Consider the following 20,477-nt stretch of genomic DNA (forward strand, 5'->3'; position numbering starts at 1 on the left):
GACTAATGGCATACTGGGCTGCATTAGTAGGTGTGTTGCTAGTAGGTCAGGGGAAGTGATTATTCCGTTCTTCTGCACTGGTGAGGCCACATCTGGAATACTGTGTCCAGTTTTGGGCCTCTCACTACAGAAAGGATGTGGACAGGTAGGAGAGAGTCCAGCAGAGGGTGACAAAAGTGGTGCCCCAGCTTCCCCACATGACTTCTGAGGAAAGACTGAGGGAACTGGGCTTATTTAGTCTAGAGAAGAAGAGACTGAGAGGGGACTTAAAAGTAGCTTTCAACTACATGAAGAGGGTTTGAAAGAGGATGGAACTAAACTTTCTGGTGGTGGCAGATGACAGAACAAGAAGCAATGGTCTCAAGTTGCAGCAAGGGAAGTTTAGGTTAGATATTAGAAAGAATTTTCTCACTAGGAGAGTAGTAAAGCACTGGAACAGGTACCCAGAGAGGTGGTGGAATGTCCATTCTTGGAGGCTTTCAAAGCCCGGCTAGACAAAGCTGTGGCTGGGATGATTTAATTAGGGATGGACCTACTTTGAGTAGTGGGTTGGACTAGATGAGTTCCCAGGGTCGCTTCCAACCCTAATTTTCTATGATTCTATGATGTAGCCAGCCCAGTGAAGCTGGTGTTGGATAATGGTTGCATCAATGCTTGTGGTGTTTGCTTGGGAGAGGACACTAATGTTGGTGCATCTGTCTAGCCACTGGACTCAAAGAATCTTCTGCAGGCAGTGTTGATAGTACTTCTCCAAGGACTTGAGGTGTCTCCTGTACGTTATCCATGTCTCAAATCTGCACAGTAAGATGGGGATCACAACTGCTTGATAAACCATGAGCTTGGTTTTGTGTCTGATGTCACAATCTTCAAACAACGGTTTCCTCAGACGTCCGAAGACTGCCTTTGCAGATTTGAGGTGATGTTGGATATCTTTGTCGATATCAGCCTTCTGCGGGTGATGTCTCGCAAGGTACGGGAAATACTCAAGTATTCTCCAGTCTCACCATGAATCTGGATTACTGGAGCTGGGGACTGTTCATTACAGTTGCACGTACCGATAGAGTTATTTCACATATAACGTTGGGTGTCATATCACACATCCATACAGGTAACCCCTGCTTAATGTGGTTTCATTTAACGTGGTTTTGTTATAGCGCTAATTTAAAACACATACCTGGTTTCACTTAACTCTTGAGTGCATTTCATTATAGTGCTCAGTGTGGAGGTGGGGAGAAGCAGTGGCATCAGCATCAAGGGAAGTGGTGAGTTGCAGCCAGCGGGAGCCTAAGGAGGCGGGACAGGAGCCCAGGGTCTGCTATGGCACATGGTGCTGCAGCAGGTAGGGAGGAGCAGGAGCAGTGAGGGGGGTGGGGGCGGGCAATGTGAGCTTGGAGCCCAGGGCAAGGTGGCAGGAGTGCAGGGTCCACTCTAGCACATGGTGCTGGAGCAACAGTGGCAGTGAGAAGGGGTGTCAGGAGTGTGGGGCCTGAGCCGGCAGGGTGTCAGGGGTGTGGGGCCTGGGCCAGTCCAAGCTGAACCTACAGAGCTCACCCACCCATGCCCCCTGCAGCGATCTGTGCCGGGTGCCCTGGAAGGACTTCCCACTGGGCGACATGGGGCATAAGTGGGTGGGTGGCTCCACTGCTTACCCCGCACCAGAGCCCTGCTGCCTTCTCACCAGAAATCCCTGGGCAGGCACATCCCCCAGGAGCACAGGGCCCAGGGTGTGGCTGCAGGAGCGCAGGGTCTGGGCCATCAGGTGGTGAGAAACCGATTATCTTTATTTACATTAAATCCAATGGGGAAATGGGTTTCGCTTAATGCAGTTTCACTTAGTGCTTGTGTTTTCCAGAACCAATTAAGAGCGCTGAGCAGGGGTTGCCTGTATTTGTTTATATACATCTCTCAGCTCCTGTGTTTTGAAGATTTGTCCTTTATTCTTTCATGTGTTTTTATCCTGCTTGCCTGGTGCTGTGGTACTAAGGAGCAAGGAGAGTATGTACCACATGATTATCAACCCGTACATCTTAGATCAGAACTGGACTAGTATAAAGTTTGGGAAGTGGTGAGTTGCAGCCAGTGGGAGCTATATCCCTGGGTACTTTTTTTTTTTTTTTTTGGTAGGTGCTTTACCGCTCGGTTACAAGCCAGATCCAGCCCATGGAGCCATGTAATCAGGACCATGGGGTTTTCCCAGGTCCAGGAATTTGGCAGCAAGGGAGTGGAAGTGTTTAACACTGCCACCACTCACTCATTGCCAAATGTCCAAGCATCATGCAACTAGATCAGCCAACCCCGCACAGAGGGATTGGGTCCCACTTCCATGCACCTGGATTATGCCAAGGCCTTATCTGGCTGCAGAAACGGTCTGGCTAGGGCCTGATGCAACTGCATGGAATCGGCCCTGGCCAGGCTGCAGCCACGTGTCGGGATTGCTGGAGTGACCAAGCTGTACCCCACTTCCCTGCTTTGTGCAGAGCCTCTGTCCTGATGTTAGACAGACTGCCCCTCCTCCCCCCCAATGCTACCTGGCCCCTCTTTTCTGGGCATAGGGATCCTAGGAGGGAGGGCTGGAGGGCAGCCGTGGCACTGAGACTACAGTGGGAACCAGCTACTAGATCCAGGCCCAGCTAGGCTAACATGCTGGGTTGGGTTTGTGGACTATATCCGGCCCACAGACCAATCTGGCACCACTCATATGATCCATATGCCGAAAAAGTTGTGCACCACTACAGTAGAACATGTCAGTTAGAACTGTGAAGCAGCCCATTGTGTCTTTCCCTTGCATGAAAAAGTGAACTTTGGTTGTTTCACTGCTGCACTTCAAGTAGAGCTTGAATGTTTTTTGCTTTGTAAGAGGAAAACTAAGTAAATCATTTGATACATGAATGTGTGTTGGAATTTTCTTAAACAGGCAGAATTTTTGAGATTCAGGTAAACTGACGCTGTATATAAATGATGCTTGAAATTTCCACAATGAAAGGGTTATGTGACAGACAAATTTAAGTAAATCTGCTATGTTTATGCATCTGCTGGAATCAAGTATCTCTGTAATTTATTAAGGGTGCTGCCAGGTGCTGCTTTACCTACAAGGATTGTTGAATTTTAATTTTTTGTACTAGTTTAGACCGGACCTTATGCAGTAAGAGCAAATATCCTGTGTTCCTCAAAACGTTTTTGTTTGCATGATTATGCAAAAGCTGTGATGTTAACTGTTTATCATATTAGCTAACCTTCTTTTGGTAGGCAGAAATTTTGCAATGAAAAAATAAAATTATAAAAAAAATTCTGAAAAAAGACATTGTTCTGTTCTCTCCCTAAGAAATATTTAACTTTTCCCCTCCCCTTATTCACAAGGTTTGGGGGAGTTCTGCATTGTGTACGGCAGCCACTCTGGTTTGTTTCCTATGCAGTCAGTGACACTAAGCCATAGTGCCCCTACACATTCTGCGTCAGAGCCCAGCCAGTTTATTAGTGTAATGATAGTATGAGTCAGCAGTGGTTCACCACTCAAAACTCTTATTTCATCCTTTGTTTAAAGAATTGCAGAGCAGCCATGGCAATCTGGAAAGTTAGGTAACAACTACAGAACTTTTGTTACTACCTATGCAATACACTTGCACTAGAATACCTCAAACCCAGGTTCTTTGGTAGTAACAAAGCTTAAATGAAGAAAAATGTTGTTATGCAGTGACTTTGGTATCACAGTGACGGCAATAAATTTAATATACCTTTCCTTTTTATGTAGTTATATTTATTGTAGAAATTGAAAGAAAATTCAACTTGGCGATGGAAATCAAATGTTTAAGTATTCAGAAATGTTACAGAAATCAGTCCTGAGGCCTCCTTAGTTAAACTAATCAAATAGTCATTATGTTATCCATTTCACTGTAGGCTGGATCAATACCCACGTGCCAAACGGTAGGAAATACATGATTAGATTACTTAATCTTGTCTGTTTGGCAGTCTCCATGTTTTCCTATATTCTTTTTGCATCTGCTGGAAGGCAAAGGCTATACCTCACCAGAACTTTCAATTGTATAACTTCTGGAGCCTTTTCCAGCCAAGAACAGAAATCAAAAACTGAAGTTTATATTCCTGCAGAATGCTTTACTCGGACTTAACATTTGAATAAGCTAGGTGCCTTTTTCACTTGGGGTACATCATCCAAACGTTCTCACAAGCTTTGTGGTAGTGTTGGAGTAAAGTTGTAGCTGTTATGGTCCATAAAAAGTGCAAGAGGCAAGTATTTTTTGTGTGCGATACCTAACTGGACCAGCTACATAGCTGGGAGGAATATAGACAGGCTTCTGGGCAGGATCCTGAGGAAGGGTACCTGCCTACCTGGTACTCAAAGGTACCTATAGACACACACTAGTTCTGCGGAATATCTCCCTCCATTATGATACCACTCACAAAAATCCTTACAGGTTTTGTGTAATTAAAGTCTAGGTCTCAGCAGTTTTAAGAGTATTGCCAAATACTGATAGACTGAAGCAGTAGAGGTTCCTTCTGTTGGGTAGATTGGGTGTTGCCAGCACTGTTTTGATACTGTGCAACTTTATTTTTTCAAAAGACTGTTGTAAGATTCAGACTTTTTCATATGCTAAATTTGAATAGTCACTTAGACTAAGGGACTAGTGTAATTTCTGTGCGACTGTTTTGAGGGGAATGTGGAATATGCGGCAGCACATGATAATTGCAGAGATCAGAGGTAGCAAAATGCCAGCTGCACAGCAAATGTTACAGCTGAAGTGGTGTTTTTCTTGTTGGTTTTAAACAAGAAAGATGTAATACTTTCGATGTGCATAGGAAGGTGTCTGACATTTTAATACTCTTTAATGTTTAATGAATTTTTTTCTCTCTTTGTTTAACAACAGACGCTTTAGATGAATACTTTGAATATGAAGCAGAGGAGTTTCTTGTCTCATTGGCCTTGTTGATTACTGAAGGTCGAACACCAGAACATTCTGTAAAGGGTAGGACAGAGGGTTTCCATTGCCCTCCAGCACAATCAAGTCAACCACTAACAACTAAGCATGAATGCAGTGACAAACTCACACAGGTATGACCATGTTGATTCATGGTTAAAATTAGGGGACAGATCCTCAGCTGGTGCATAGTGTTTTGGTTTCATTGAAATTCATTGAGATGCAACAATTTTAAATAATCTGAAGGTCTCCCTCCTAGCTTTGTAGGAGGGGATACTTACAATAGACATTTTTTTTCTGTTTTAAGTTGGTTCTTTCACTTAAATACATCATTGACAAATAACACTGCAAATGTAACTATCCCAAAAAGCACATGCTGATAGACAGCACATAGAAAGTATTTTAATTATGAATATGAAGTATCATTTCTATTCCTGAGGTATCTGAAAACACTATTATGCTTCTGCATAGCAGATTACAAAGTACTTTTTGTCAGCTGAAGTATAACCAATCATAGTTAGTGTTTATGGTTTTGTTCTGGTTTTTAAATGCAGACTTTCCTAATTGCTCTTGCATTTCTAGGTAATCATGAAAGGCTTTTTGGGTGGGTTTTCTAGGGTAGGGCTAGTTGATGGAAACAGGTTAGCATGCTCCAACTCAGAAGGTAGAGATTTTGGTCCAGAGTGCTCTGTCATCATGCCTCTCTGGCCATGCAGAAGGGTCACTTCAGACCTAGGATTTTTAAAACCCCTACAGTGTACTGGAATCTTAATAGATGGGCCTCACAGAAAGAGAAGGGCAAATAGCAGAATGCAGGTGATGGGGATTTTATCTGTATGAGCAACCTTAACCAATTCTCCCATATTGTCATCAAATAACTCTCTTTTGCCTCGCATTTGTAATGCTATCTGGAAAAACGCAGATGTGTTTTGCCAGGTTGGGCTCTTAATTTTTTTTGGTTACTGCTGATATTGTCTTCAAGCAGATTTAGGTGCAACTAATATGTTGTCTGTATGTGTGGCTTTGTTTTAGTGTCGCCAAGCCAGACGAACCAGGTCTGAGGTTATGCTGCTGTGGAAAAATAATATTCCTATCATGGTAGAAGTGATGCTACTTCCAGACTGTTGCTATAGTGATGAAGGCCCCACCACTGAAGGGAATGATTTAAATGATCCTGCAATCAAACAAGATGCATTGTTATTAGAGAGGTGGATTTTGGAACCAGTTCCCCGACAGTAAGTGGATATTGGTCCAGCAGTAGAGGGGAAGGGCCGTTTAAAGTGTAAGGATTCATGCAGGGCAACCAGCTGGTTTCATACCTTAGATTTTGCTCCCACATCATTAGTGTTGTGTCTGGAAAATAAGTACACACTATCAAAATTTGAGCTGTTTCTGACAGCCTTGCACCACATGTACCCACTGAGAATGAATGCATTGTATACATGCTTTGAAGATGTAAAAAATGGTTATGTAGGTAGAAGAGAATAAATCCTGGTGATTTTTTTTCTAAGTGTACTGTATGGGTTTTGTTAAGGACATGCATCACTCTTCATGACTGTTCACCACAACAGTATGGCTTGTTTTTCCAACACGGCACTTGGAGGGCAAATTTTATTTTCAATTATTGAATGCTAGTTGTTTTGATAACACATGTGTCTTTGTTCATCTTTATGTAGTTGTTCATTGAATTATAATTTCCTGCAGGATGTTTAGAAAATACGCGACTTCAGTTCAAGGGTGATGAAAGGAAATGTTTTCAAAGCAAGATCTGTTGTTGCAGTATACTATTACAGATCCTAAGATTTTTAACAAGATAGAAGTAAAGGTGCTCTGTGCATTATTTACTTTTCTTTGTAATGCTTTTTACCAACACCTGATTTTTTTTTTTCTTTTTAATGTGTTTTAGAAGTGGAGATCGATTTATTGAAGAGAAGACCCTCTTACTGGCTGTCCGCTCTTTTGTTTTCTTTTCTCAGTTAAGTGCTTGGCTAAGTGTTTCGCATGGTGCTGTTCCACGTAATATTCTGTACAGGTAGGTCTGAGGCAAAAAGAGCCATTTGCTTAATTTTTACCAAACAAGTCTTAAAGTCATTTGTTTCTCTCTACTTCTCCTTTTTCCAGTTTATGTTCAGGACTTATGTGGTCAAGCTTTTCTCACTGATTGTTCTGACATTTAGTTTGGGAATTTTGCAATATATGTTAGTTAGTGGTTTCTTAATGCCTTTTCTCTAAAATTGTATTTCTTTAGAAAAATCTGCATGCAGTGAAAATTAATATGGAAATTCTGTATTGTTTCAGAGTAAGTGCTGCTGATGTAGACCTGCAGTGGACTTTCTCCCAGACACCAACTGAACATGTGTTTCCTGTTCCTAATGTTTCTCACAATGTGGCCTTGAAAGTCAGCGTCCAGTCTTTGCCAAGACAATCTAACTATCCAGTTTTGACTTGTAGTATTCACACAAACCTTGGTTTTTATGAAAAGAGAATTCAAGAACGTAACGTATATCAGCACTGTGACTCCACTGAGGCGGAGCAATGCAGTATGCCCAGTTCACAGCGCCTGTATGGGAAACAAACATGGACAGTAACACCTGAAGGTTTACTTAATACAAAAAACCCCCCTGAATTTACTGCATCTGTCAAAAATTTAAAACTGCATCCAACAACTGGTCTTGGGTCTGACTTTGGAGCATCACAGTCTAAAATTCAGTGCTGTAATTCCACAGCAGACAATAAGATACAGCAAAATGAAATGTCGATCAGAACTTTTAAATCTTTTTCATTGGTTGATTCCCATGTTTCAAATGGCTCCTGTTTCCGTCAGCCCTTAGGAGAAACTAATCTTTTTATAGGTTCTTTGCTTCAGGAACGACAGGAAGTTATTGCAAGGATTGCCCAGCACTTGGTTCACTGTGACCCAACAACTCCACCCAAAACTGGATGCCCACTCAGCGTGCATGAAACCAATTCAGCTACTTCAAAAATTTTTCGGAGTACTTACGAAGATGAAAGCCTGCTGAGAAAAAGCAGGGAAGCCTCCTCTGTTTCGGTCAGTATTCCAGATATTACTTCATCAGAAGATGGCAGTGAAGGCAAAATGAGAGGAATGCCAGAGATCTCATTGCTTGATTCCCATGTTCCAGTGAATCACAGTTGCCATCAGCCAGTAGGAGAGATGACTAATCCTTTGATAGGCTCTCTACTCCAGGAGCGACAGGAAGTTATAGCAAGGATTGCCCAGCACCTGATTCACTGTGATCCAGCTACTTCACACATTGCTGGGCGTCCATTCAGTATGCATGAAGCCAGTTCAGTTGCTTCAAAAATGTTTCGAAATTCATGTGACGACGAAAACTCCTTAAAGAGAAGCAAGGAAACAGCTTCTCTCTCTAAAACTGATTTAGCTGTATTAGAAGACCTCAATAAACTGAAGACCAAAACACTTGATACTCCTATTAGTTCTTGTAGACCTGATGGTGAACTGAAGGCTTCTCCAAAACCCCAAGCAAGAAGGAAATTGCTTCTAGCAAAACCTAATGAAGTTATCCAAAATACATTTCAGCAGACTTTAAATAAAACTGTCAATTCACTTACTAGCACACATACAACATGTATCAAAGAAAATAAATCTGAATTGCCAGATAAATTGGAAATAGTATTTTCTGGTTATCCACATACAGACCAAGAGACCAGTAAAAGTATTGCTAAACAGTGTTCTAACAGCATTGATGACTGGATTTGCGCAAATAAACTAAGAGAGAAAACGATCATTAGTGAGAACAGCAACATAGAGTGTGCTAACAATCCACAGATAGATAGGTTAAAAATACCTGAAAGTACAAAAAAGGCAACTCTGCAGACATCTGACATTTTGCACAAAAATGACTTCAGGTGCTTAGATAAAGGCTCAAAAAAACCAAATATTTATGAGCAAAATACTCAACTTGTTAGTATTGAAAACTATTTAAATAAAGATCATGACAATGTCAAATGCAAAAACAAACAAGATAAAGTTAAAAATGAACATGATGAGAATGAAGACCCAACAGATCATGAACTTCAAAGCAGTTCTCAGAGGAAACCTGTAGAAGATTATTTGAGCAGGTGTGAACGGCTGAAGAATACAGATGTGCAGGTAAGGGCTTATCTAAAAGGAGAGGAACTTGTAATCAGATAATGTACAATATATTGTATATCAACTTAGAGAGAATTTCAGATTAGGTAGATGTCTTTTTAATCATGCTGTTCATACAAAATAATCGTAGCTAAATCCTCTGCTTTCAGACCTAAAGATTGACTGTGTGCATTTTTCTTTGTGCTGTGTAGTTAGAGGAAGATTGCCAGGTCTTTCTCATCAAAACAATTCCTAATGACAGTTCCTGTGGACACTACTAACTACTTACAAGACATCTTGGAGGCTTTAATAATATAATAACACCTGACTAGGTGACATTATGTAACAAGTGAGTTAGATCTTAGTGGCTGCAAGAACCAAAGGAAACTTTTCGTTAGAGCATTTGTTTTGTTCTGTATTGTTTCCTAAAACAGTAACAGCTCAATTCTCTGAACCAGCATATAATCTTAAAATGCTACAGCAGACACTAGAAACATAATGTTTTTAAAAAAACAAACTGAGTTTTATTGTGATAGGCCTTCAAGTATCTTGTTACTACCTTCCATAAATTTATTTCACTGGCAGAGGCCATCATCCTTCAAACATTCAAATATTTGGCGGAAACACAATTTTCGCTCTTTAGATGGGACTTCAACTAAGGCCTTCCATCCTCGAACTGGATTACCTCTTCTTTCAAGTCCTGTAAGTTGTTTTCATTTTTGAAACAGCAAAAATGTAACATTTTATATTGTCCATCTATTCTAGAAAAATATGAAGTATATAAGTATTTTTCAATCTAAGAAAACATAGTGATCTACCTAGTGGTGAATTTTAAAATTAAAGCTCACAACTGAAGAGTAATGTGTGTTTAAAAACCAAAACCCCTCATATCTGATGACTACAGAAGTTTAATCATACAACATTCTGTAGTACAGAAAAGGGCCAGAAGAGGGTGCTTGAAAAGTTGTGTACATGAGGATAAACATGAATATTTAATTCATGGTCAACAAATCATGGTTTACCACTAGGTAGGATAATGAAGAGTAAAGCCTTTACTTCTGTTAGCTCTAGGTAATAAAACCTTTTTCTCCTGTCAGAGGAGGCGTTCACTTAATTATTACTTAACATAATGACATGATAGGTTTCAGGAAAATATTTTTATTTCTTGCTATGCATACAAAAGTTTTTGGTGTTCTATTAAATGGGCTCTTTTAACTAACAAAGTTTTGTTTTTAAAAAGGGAAAGGTATTGACATTCTCCTGTAAATATATTGTATTAACAGTTTAATACATAGACAAAAAAGCATGACTTGGCTTCCACATAAAACAAGTCACATTTGTTTTTCCATTCCAATGATATGTACTTGTTCCTGAATGAACAGAACAGTGTTTTGGGGAAGATTTCTGTTTTGTGGTTTTCAGTTTAAAAACTGCTGGGTGCTTCTGCTGATTATTTTCTTTTTATTTTCTGTAATTACCAAAATGTAAAACAGGAATTTTAATATTTAATTATTGACATTAATAACTTTAAATATTTAAATTTCATATGCAAAAACATTATCTATCCTTTGTCATTTTGTAAAATCAAAATTATTGCTAGCAACAACATTTGTGATGCATGGTATTTCCTCTAAGGTTCCACAGAGAAAAATGCAGTCTGGGTGCTTTGATCTGGATTCATCATTGCTACGATTAAAATGCTTCTCCACAAGAAGGTATTTATTTATCCTTTTACTTGGCAGAAAGTAGGGAATGTATTCAGAGTCAAATTATGCATATGCATAAGTGAAAATGAATTAGATGAGTAAAACAAACTATTTAAGACCAGATAAAATGTGGGTGCTTTTCAAAGGCACCTGTAGTTCATTTGCGTTCTACACACAGGGCTGGATCCAGGTTTACTTTTCTAGGTGCCTAACAGGACTTTGGCAGAAAGTAGGTACCTATATTGTGTGAAGAGCAATCCAAATCAAATCAGCTTAGTGGCTACACAAATTCCTGGTTCCGAGATTAATTACAGCCACATTTGGCCCTGAAGAAATACAGATTTGGTCTACTGCGCATGTTCAGAAGTGAGCCAGATGGTTTCTGTTGAAGATGGGCATTCAGGAAGCCAGAAAGGAGCAAGCAAGCAGAATGATTACTCTTGTGGTTGGAGCACTTCCCCCAGAAAGGGCCAAATCCTGGCTTCTGGTCCCTGCTATCAAGGTTATTTATTTGTGTTTGCTTTGGTTTTGGTTTGGGGTTTTTTGTTTTTGTTTCTTTGAACATATGATACTGTCTGAACAGCATGAACTAGAAGATAAGAACTCAGGACTTGGTCCTTAGAATTATAAAAAAAAAAAAAAAAAAAGAAGGGATGGCAGGGACCTCAGGAGGTCATATGTTCCAACCCCCTGCTCAAAGCAGGACTATCCTCAGCTAGATCATCCCAGGCAAGGCTTTGTCTAGCTAGGTCTTAAAGACTTCCAAGGATGGAGATTCCATAACCTTTCTGGGTAACCTATTCCAGTGCTTTTCTAATAGCTACCCTAAATTTCCCTAGCTGCAATTTGAGACCATTGCCTTGTTCTGTCATTTGCCACCCCTGAGAACAGTATAGCTTCATCCTCTTTAGAACCATCCTTCAGGTAGTTGAAGGCTGCTATTAAATCCCCTCTCAGTCTTCTCTTCTCCAGACTAAATAGGTCCACCATACAGACCATTCATCCAACCTGTACTTCCTTAGCTTGCTTGCAAGGATTTTTTGGGAGACCATATCAAAAACTTTGCTAAAGTCAAGATGTATCGCGTCCACTGCTCTTCCTGCATCCACAGGTCCAGTCATCTCATCATAAGAGCCAGTCATCTCGTCAGTCTTCTTTTTTATGGGGCCGGAGTTGCATTCCTTCTTAGCCTTTTTGGACTGTTTATGGTAGAATGAGCTTATGGCTGCTTTGCATTCATGAAGATGTACAAAACTACCAAAACACTAGTGGGTCTTATCCCCTTCTAGCTGATGACACCGTTGAATCATCAGCTAAAGAAAGGATATGGGTTGCCTGATTCCTTTTATTTCCTAAGTATTCTTTCTTTCTTTGGAATGTACATTTTCCAAATCTTTAAAAAGGTAAGAGAGATGAGATCACTATTTCTGTAGTGAAACTTTGTACTGAAGTCAATGGGTACAAGGTTAAGTCCTCTAGAAGTAAAAGGCCCACTTAAGATCTCTGTTTCACTGTTGTGGATAATGTAAAAACCTGCTACTGTGGGAGCTTGATAATGGAAATTTCAAGACCTACAGCAGTAAACATCTGCATACAAGAGTTCCTACTCATGGAGCTAATGGACAATATACATTTGTATAGTCTTCTCATCAGTCTCTTATTGTACATATTATGAAAGCGGTGTGCACTGCAGTTTACTTAAAAAACACAATCAATATAATGCTTCAACCATGATTATTTTTTTTTAGGATATACTTTGCAACATGTCAAATAAGGTTTCTTTGCATGTATTTATATCCATAGCAGAAAAGGGGAACAAATTGTTTGAATGCTTTTATACTTATGCTTTCTGTAAATAGCCAGCAACAATGTATAAACAGAGAGACTGATCCAGATGTCTATGGAAAATCATTTCTGAGTTCCAGTGCTCCACCCATAACAAGTCTTAGTCTTCTAGGAAACTTTGAGGTACAGTATGCTGTCCAAAAATCCTAAACTATTTATAATTCTGATGTACTTCTTTATTAACGACTACTTATTTGTGTGTACTTATTAGCTGCGGTTTTATTGTGTATCATGTTCATTTTTATACTGAGCCAAAAAGTCTGTGTTCTACTCTTCAACTACAAAAGCTGCATTCCTGCTTCCTAAAAAACTTGTTACCTCAAGGAGCGCATCAGAAAGGGCTGAGGCCCAAGCAAGTAATTAGAAATTGGTTTTCTATTATACCAGCTTCAGGGCTCAGTTTAGATCCCATTTAGGTCAATTTGTGAGGCTGTCCATTGACTTAATTTGGGTAAGACAATTTTTAATGGTATTCATATTAAGATTGGTCCTGGGTAAGACCATACACTGCATCCAACTGGAGGGCTAGGTGGCAACACAGTGGAGCTAGTCATGGTGGGGTAGCTCATATAAAATACTGCAATGTCTCCAGAGTAAGGCAAGTATAGTGTTCCTCAAAAACCTAGCCCCCACTGCCTTGCATGTACTGCTTAGCTGGGAAAAGGCTAAGGGACATCACCCTAACAAATGTGCCTTTACTAAGGCATGAGGCATCAGCAGTAGCTCTAATCTGTTGTTCTCTGGAAGAAGCAGTAACCATCAAGAAACTGAACATCTGGACTCAGTCTGTCTTTTGGATTCTGTCTCAGTGGTTTAAAGGGGGGGTGGGTAGCAAATTCCGCACTTCTCTATACTCTTGCCTATACATACATACTGAACATAGGCACTGACTCCGTGGGTGCTCCGGGGCTCAAGCACCTATCAAAAAAAATTAGCAGGTGCTCAGCACCCACAGAACTGCTTGCAGATAATTTTTTTTTTTTAAAGGAAAAACTGCAGGTTACCAGAAGAAGCAGCACATGACTTCTACCCAGCTCTTCAGCATCTGTGAAGATTGGGTGCTTCAGTGGGCTTTTCTGCCACTTTGAGCTAAAGCTGATTCAATCGGCTATTAGATAAAATGCCAATAAAGCCCCACTGAAGTGCCCAGTCTTTACAGAGATTGAAGAGACGGGTAGAAGCAACATGCTGCCTCTTCTGGGCATGCACAGGAATGTGCTGAGTTAAAAGTAAACTACCAGGGTTTTTTGTTTCGTTTTGTTTTTTTTTACGCCTGCAAGCACCCACCAGCAAAAATAAAAATCAGCACCTATGGTGCTGAATGAAGGGCTTGGTGTGATGGTCTCATAAACCTCTTACACATATGCCATGATCCAGAGCATTAACAGTTGCCAAGCATGTAATATTAGGATGATGAAGAAAACAACCAGAACTAGATTATAATCATTTGACATGTCTTAACTATTTACTTAAAATGCTATAAAAGGTTTTGTAGATTGGATATCATCAGTGTGAATGAGGCACAAGGAGTTGGGAATGCATTAGCTCTTCATTTCAGAAATCTTTAGTTCAAAATTTCGCGTATGTGCTGAGCTACTGAGTGCACTGGTCTTATCTAAGTTCTGTGTGTGAAATGTGCAGTTTGTTTTTAATAAAATTTCTAAATTACCTTATTTATGGCAACCTCATGTTCTGCTCCTATAGAGATTTACATGGGGTTTTACTACAGGCTGCAGTGGGAGCAAGATTGAGGACTGAGTGTTTACTCTTAAACAGTGCCATTCAGCTACACCTTTAAAAACTTGAAGCATGTTTGACTCAGTTGTGATTTTTGCCCAGCTTGCTTCACAAAAGACCAACCACTAAAGTTCTTATTCACATATCACCCACTAAAGCTACTGACTTAGAGTACTTAGAGGTGGGTGACTGGAGCACCAGATCTGAGCATTGATATAGAGGGGACATCAAAAAGGCACCCCCCAGGGAGCCTGTGCCACAGCATCAGCAGCCCATGTACAGGGAAGTTAAGACTCTCTAGTGTATACCCCACCCCTGCACCCATGACACCACAATTCCTGGTCATGTCTCTGTACTTCCCACTATATATTGTAAGAAGCAGTCATATGCATGTGCATAGTTTGTGGAATGTCCTAGAGTGGGAGGCTGTCCTAGAATAGTGGTTCTCAATCTTTTTAGACTCAAGGCACCCCTTGTTTGGCTCAAGGCGCCCTAGGGAAAATGCTGACTCTTACTTTTTTGTGGTTTTTTTGGTAATTTTTCTGTTGTAAATACCTCCAAGACCACCACATGTCAGAATGTTTGGATTGCTCTTTGAAATTTCTGGGTTTAACTTGTGGATCATGTTTGCACACCCATCAGTGCTAACACAGTGTTGCACCCCATAGTACCCTTGAAAGTGTCTCAAGGGATTTCAACATGTCACAACACCCTAGTTGAGAATCACTGTCCCTATCCCTATGAGTGCAAGAGCTGGAATGGTATCAAACCTCTGCATAGAGCAGTGGTGGGTAAAATGCAGCCCGTGGGCTAGATGCAGCCTGCCAGGCCATTCTATCTGGCCCACAGGGCCCCTAAAATTTAGAAAATTAATATTTATCTGCCCTTGGCTACCTGTCATGCAGCCCTGGATGGCTTGCCAAAACTCAGTAAGTGGCTCTCCACCCAAAATAATTGCCCGCCTCTGGCGTAGAGCATCTTCATGCGTTCATGTTTCTCTGTGCAGGAGCAAGCATGATCTTGCTCATAAAGGAATGATCTTTATGCAAGAGCAAGCATGATATGTATAGATATGAACCAAACTAAGTCTGATATATTAGGAAAGATCATAGTATGATGGATAACTTTATATGCATAAAGGTTACAGAAAAGTCTAACAGTAACTTTTTGCTATATCTTTTATATTGCTATATTGTATATTGCATTTCTAACCCAGCGTGGGTTTCCATTTCTGTCTTTCAGGAGTCTGTCTTGAACTATCGTTTAGACCCTCTAGGCATTGTTGATGGTTTTACAGCAGAAGTGGGAGCAAGTGGAGTCTTCTGTCCCACTCACATGACACTTCCAGTCGAAGTGTCATTCTACAGTGTTTCAGATGATAATGCACCCTCCCCCTATATGGTAATATTTTTTTGTTTTTGTTTTTGTTTGGGGGGGAGTTTTATTTTCTTCCACAGAAATCTAATGCATATTTTAGAGAATCTGAATAGCTCTTTATAAGAAACTTATGTCTAAAGCAGTGATATTTACCCCTCAGGCTACACTTGAATCCAACATGCAGCCACATAATTCCTGGGGTGAGCACAGAGTTGATCAGCTGTAACTTTGAACTTTTATAACCCACAGCTTTTATTTTATGATGGAAAATATACAGGTACAAACAATCAATAAAGTTAAGCACTCCCATTGGTGTGCTAATATATGCATATTGTCCACAAGCTTTAGACAGTTGCTAGTATACTCCTTGGAGGTAAAAGTTGATGAAGCTCTTCTTTGACTCAAATACCAGCTAATGTGAGCAGCAAAGTCAATCAGCCCTGAATTTCTATGCAAACAGTATGATTTTAGTGTACTTTAAAATCTTTCCTGCTATGTTGTAATTTTGTACAGAAACCTAGTGGCCTTCCACAAGCTGTTATAAGCTTCTAGATAAATAATTACAACTTTGAATGAAAGATCTAATTTTAAAGAAAGAAATTTGAGTGAACATAGTACGCATTTACTTTAAACATCCCTGTAAAATACATAGCATTTTAAGAACCTATAGGCCTTCCCAAAAATTCAGTCCTTAAACTCTAAATATAATGTAAGTTTTTTTACTAACACAATTTGGGAAAGCTTTAAAACAAAATTAATAATAAAAGAGAATAAAATGAATGCTTTGTAAAGTTGAAGCAGCTTTTGTGTACGCATGTGGGAGGGCTTGTTTTGTTTTAAGTCTGAGGGATATTTTTATGTTTTCACAGAAATGAGGGGAGGAACAAACACTTATTTTTCATTTTCGTAGGATTGTTTCATATAGTTTCTCAGGCCATGCTGTAGATTGTGAAATTCCAGGGATGGTTACAATAACATTGTTTATTTGATTAGCTGGGATTCATGGTTCTGATTCTCATTCTTAGGGCATAAAAATCATGCAATACTGCAGTTATATCACAGGACTAGAACAACATTCACCTAAAGCTTCCATCATCCACAATGTTACTTGTAGTTATTTTTGCTTTGGTATTCTATTTTGCATGTCTCTATCTGTGCACACAGATTATTGCATACTGCAGTTTCATCATATTTGAACTCCAACGCAAAACCTTAATGGTAACCTCAACAGTGCTAATGAAGAAAAAATGTCCCAGTACAGGGAATGGTGAGGCAGTCAGATATGTTGAACTGCTCATACGACAAAAGCTTATGGGATCACTGTTTTGCATTAGAGTACAGATTTGAAGCTGGGGTGTCTTTTGTTTTGATGTCTGGTGGTGGAAGCAAGAGTGTTAAGTGGGTTGAAGTATGGTGTTGCTGTAATTACAGGTGACATAAAACTGAAAAGGGCAGTCTTTACCTCCTTATTTCCAGTCTTTTAGGATTTTGGTTGCAGGGCATGTATCTTGCCACAAGCTTAACTTCCATTAAACATAAGTGTTTGCATTCTAATAAAAAATGATGTAGAAAATCAGATAAAAATGTGGATTGTTTCATACATCTGTAAACAGGGAGATCATTAAGCAGTAAAATCCTTGCTACTGACTTGAACTGTATCTTCAGTACATTGTAGCCTCCTCTGCTCTTCATATTCGTTTAACTACAGTCTCCGTTTCATTTTTTTCAATGTGTGTGATGATGTGGTTGGAGCATTCTGATGTCTAATTTCTTGGATCGATCTACTGAACTTGTCTCCTTTTTTTTTTCTTTCTTGTAAGGGTGTGATTACTTTGGAGTCCCTTGGTAAAAGGGGTTATCGGGTACCTCCTTCAGGAACAATACAAGTGGTAGGTATTTTTAGAGCACATGGTTGGAATAATTGTTCTCCCTTAAACCAAACTACTAAACATTTGCTGTCCCTGCCACACTGGTAAGTAACAGGTTGTAAGTCTGGTAAAAGTTTTTCTGGTTTTCAACATTAAGCTTTCACAGAGGAGCTTTTCTGATGTTCTTAAGTCCTTGAGCACTCCATAAGAATTACACAAGGGGATTGTTGAGAACTTACCTGGTAGGAACCTTGTATATGATCATTATCAAAGGCAGGATAGATTTGTACCATGTAGACCAACCAAAGTAGGTAGAGAGATATAACATAAGCTTTGTGAGCTCAAACTGGCCTCCATATGACTTCTGTAGGTTCGTTATATGCATTACATGTGCATGCAAATAATAAAATGTATGGACTCTATATGAAAACAAGTAACTGAAAAGTTTCCACTACTATAGTACATACTGATGTGGCTAAAACTCAGTGTTCTTAAATCTCTAACACATTACAATCACCTTGGCTAAGTACAGACAGTCAAAAAGCCTGAGGCTAAAGGACCTGAACCTGTTCAGCCTCCGCAAGAGAAGGCTGAGCAGGGGGACCTAGTGGCCATTTACAAACTAGTCTGGGGGGGACCAGCAGGTATTGGGGGAGTCCCCGTTCCCCCGAGCACTACCAGGAGTGACTAGAAATAATGGTCACAAGCTGGTAGAGGGTAGATTTAGGTTAGATATCAGGAGGCGCTACTTCACAGTTAGGGCGGCTAGGATCTGGAACCAACTTCCAAGAGAAGTGGTGCTGGCTCCTACCCTGGGGGTCTTTAAGAGGAGGCTAGATTAATACCTTGCTGGGGTCATTTGACCCCAGTACTCTTTCCTGCCATGGCAGGGGGTTGGACTTGATGCTCTGCTCAGGTCCCTTCTGACCCTACCAGCTATGAAACTAGGCTGCTGAACTGATTCAATTTTTGCAGGTTAGTCTAAGCTGCACAGAATAAATTGAAACAGAAGTGACCAAACATTTACCTTTGATTCAGGAAATGCAGGCACATGCCTGCAGTGACTCAATCCAGAGGCTGGGGGGCGCTAGAGCACAGCTCTCTAGCTGTGTGTTCACTTCCTTTTCCTGCTGCCTTTGAGGTGTCTGGGATTTGCAGTCCCAGACTTATAGCAGCAGGACTCTGCAGGGTTGCTCATCACTTCCTGTTCCTTTTTCCAGGTGCTTCTGGGATCTGTGGTCCACAGTTGCAACCAGCAATAAGCTTGAGCAGAGGAACAGGTGTTTAACCCCCCCCTCCCTAGCCCCAGCCACCCAAAGGCAATTTGCCTGGAGGGTGCAGTCCTCCCCCACCTTTTTCCTGCAGACTGGGCTGCCTCCCCAGCTGGGCTCCGCCCACCTCCTTGTCAGCCAGCCTTCACTCACTGCTGAGTTAGAGAGCAGAGGGGCAGGGCCATCCCTGTTTCCTGGAGCAGACTGCACAGCCCAGCCCAGGGCTGCAAAATGCTGGGATGGTGGGGGACTGTGATTTTACTTGAACCAAGAAGGTTAATGAGGGATTGGGGTTTTTTAAATTATTTAATGTTATTGAGTTGGCGTCCTTGAGGATGAATTGGTACTTGTGCACATGCTTTTGCACTGTGCCTTAAATCTTTCTGGAAGAGTGTCAAATGTCAGGTATAGGTAAGGCAAAACCACCTGCACTAAGGAGTTTCCTGGTGGAAAAAAATAGCTGGCTTAGAGGCTTGGGTTGAAAAATTTGTAACACTTGTTTTAATTGCACAAATGTGTTTGTGCTAGTAACTCTTGGCAATAAGCATTAAGTTTTAGAATGTAAATTTCCCAAGAGAGTCTGCTGGTAGTAGCCTAAACTTAGATTACTAAATTTTGTGCTAGTTTTTGCTTAGCACCTTGGGGGAAAAAATTCTAGTCCAGTTTTTAACATTTCTAATGGGTGACTTCTGATTTTTTTTTTTTTCCCCCCCCATTGTTTGCATAAACCTTGTTATTTCTAAGCAACATATTCTAGATTTTTTTGAAATATTCATTATTAAATTAAGTATTGAATTACTATTCTCCTGAGATTAGAAACTGAAGCAACTAACAACTAAAACCAAACTATGCATCTTTCTTTAAGTTCAGTTTAGGATAGTGATTAACTAATTTGAAAATTTTCAGTTTGGTTTTGGAACATAAGAATGTGGTCTACTGTTATTACTGGAAGCTTGGTAACATAGCCAGAAAAGATTATAAGCTGGGAACCAATACCAGAAATGAACCAAAATTAATTCAAAATATTATAATCGCTACAGTTGTAGAATGAAAGTACTAATGTGTACTACATTTGTGCTAATGATCACCTTTTTAATGCAAAGAAAAGAAATGGACATTTAATTTTGGTAGTAGCTGAAGTACAAGCTAAACCTTAATATATTTTGAGTGAATGTCCTATGTAAAATGGGACAAAGGACAGAGGGGGCATTTAGTGAATCTGTAACCATTATTATTTGTTGGAAAATTAAGTTTTCATATCTTGCTATCTCTGATGTACTCAGCTGCTCTCTAAAATAGTTCTGTTTTTAAAGCAGCTGTTTTACCTTTTTAGACCTTATTTAACCCCAATAAGACTGTGGTGAAGATGTTTGTGGTGATCTATGACTTAAGGGAGATGCCAGCCAATCATCAGACATTCCTACGGCAAAGGACATTTTCTGTTCCTGTAAGACGAGAAGTCAAGAGAAGTGTCAATAAAGAAAACGTTCAACAGACTGAAGAAAGACTACTACGCTACCTCATACATCTGAGGTAAGATTCTCAGAGTAAAGCAAAATAATTTGGTTGCTTCACAAAGAAGCTGTCACTTCCATAATTGCCTTGCAAGCCAGCCATGTGAAATTCAA

At 40.2% G+C, this 20,477-nt stretch overlaps 1 protein-coding gene across 2 annotated transcripts in view; it reads left to right on the forward strand.

Moving 5' to 3' along the window:
* The window catches only part of FAM214A (family with sequence similarity 214 member A), a 79,633-nt gene that overhangs the window by 50,578 nt on the left and 8,578 nt on the right, over positions 1-20,477 (forward strand). For both annotated transcript variants that reach the window (XM_019533550.1, XM_019533549.1), the window contains exons 2-11: positions 4,881-5,065; positions 5,964-6,166; positions 6,838-6,963; positions 7,230-9,066; positions 9,631-9,747; positions 10,681-10,760; positions 12,611-12,719; positions 15,576-15,734; positions 17,531-17,599; positions 20,183-20,382. In XM_019533550.1, coding sequence (XP_019389095.1) covers positions 4,881-5,065; positions 5,964-6,166; positions 6,838-6,963; positions 7,230-9,066; positions 9,631-9,747; positions 10,681-10,760; positions 12,611-12,719; positions 15,576-15,734; positions 17,531-17,599; positions 20,183-20,382 — 3,085 coding nt within the window. The remainder of the gene's footprint in view (positions 1-4,880; positions 5,066-5,963; positions 6,167-6,837; positions 6,964-7,229; positions 9,067-9,630; positions 9,748-10,680; positions 10,761-12,610; positions 12,720-15,575; positions 15,735-17,530; positions 17,600-20,182; positions 20,383-20,477) is intronic.

This window comes from Crocodylus porosus, unplaced genomic scaffold, assembly GCF_001723895.1.
Source record: "Crocodylus porosus isolate Cpor-Errol unplaced genomic scaffold, CroPor_comp1, whole genome shotgun sequence".
NCBI classification, from domain to species: Eukaryota; Metazoa; Chordata; order Crocodylia; family Crocodylidae; genus Crocodylus; species Crocodylus porosus.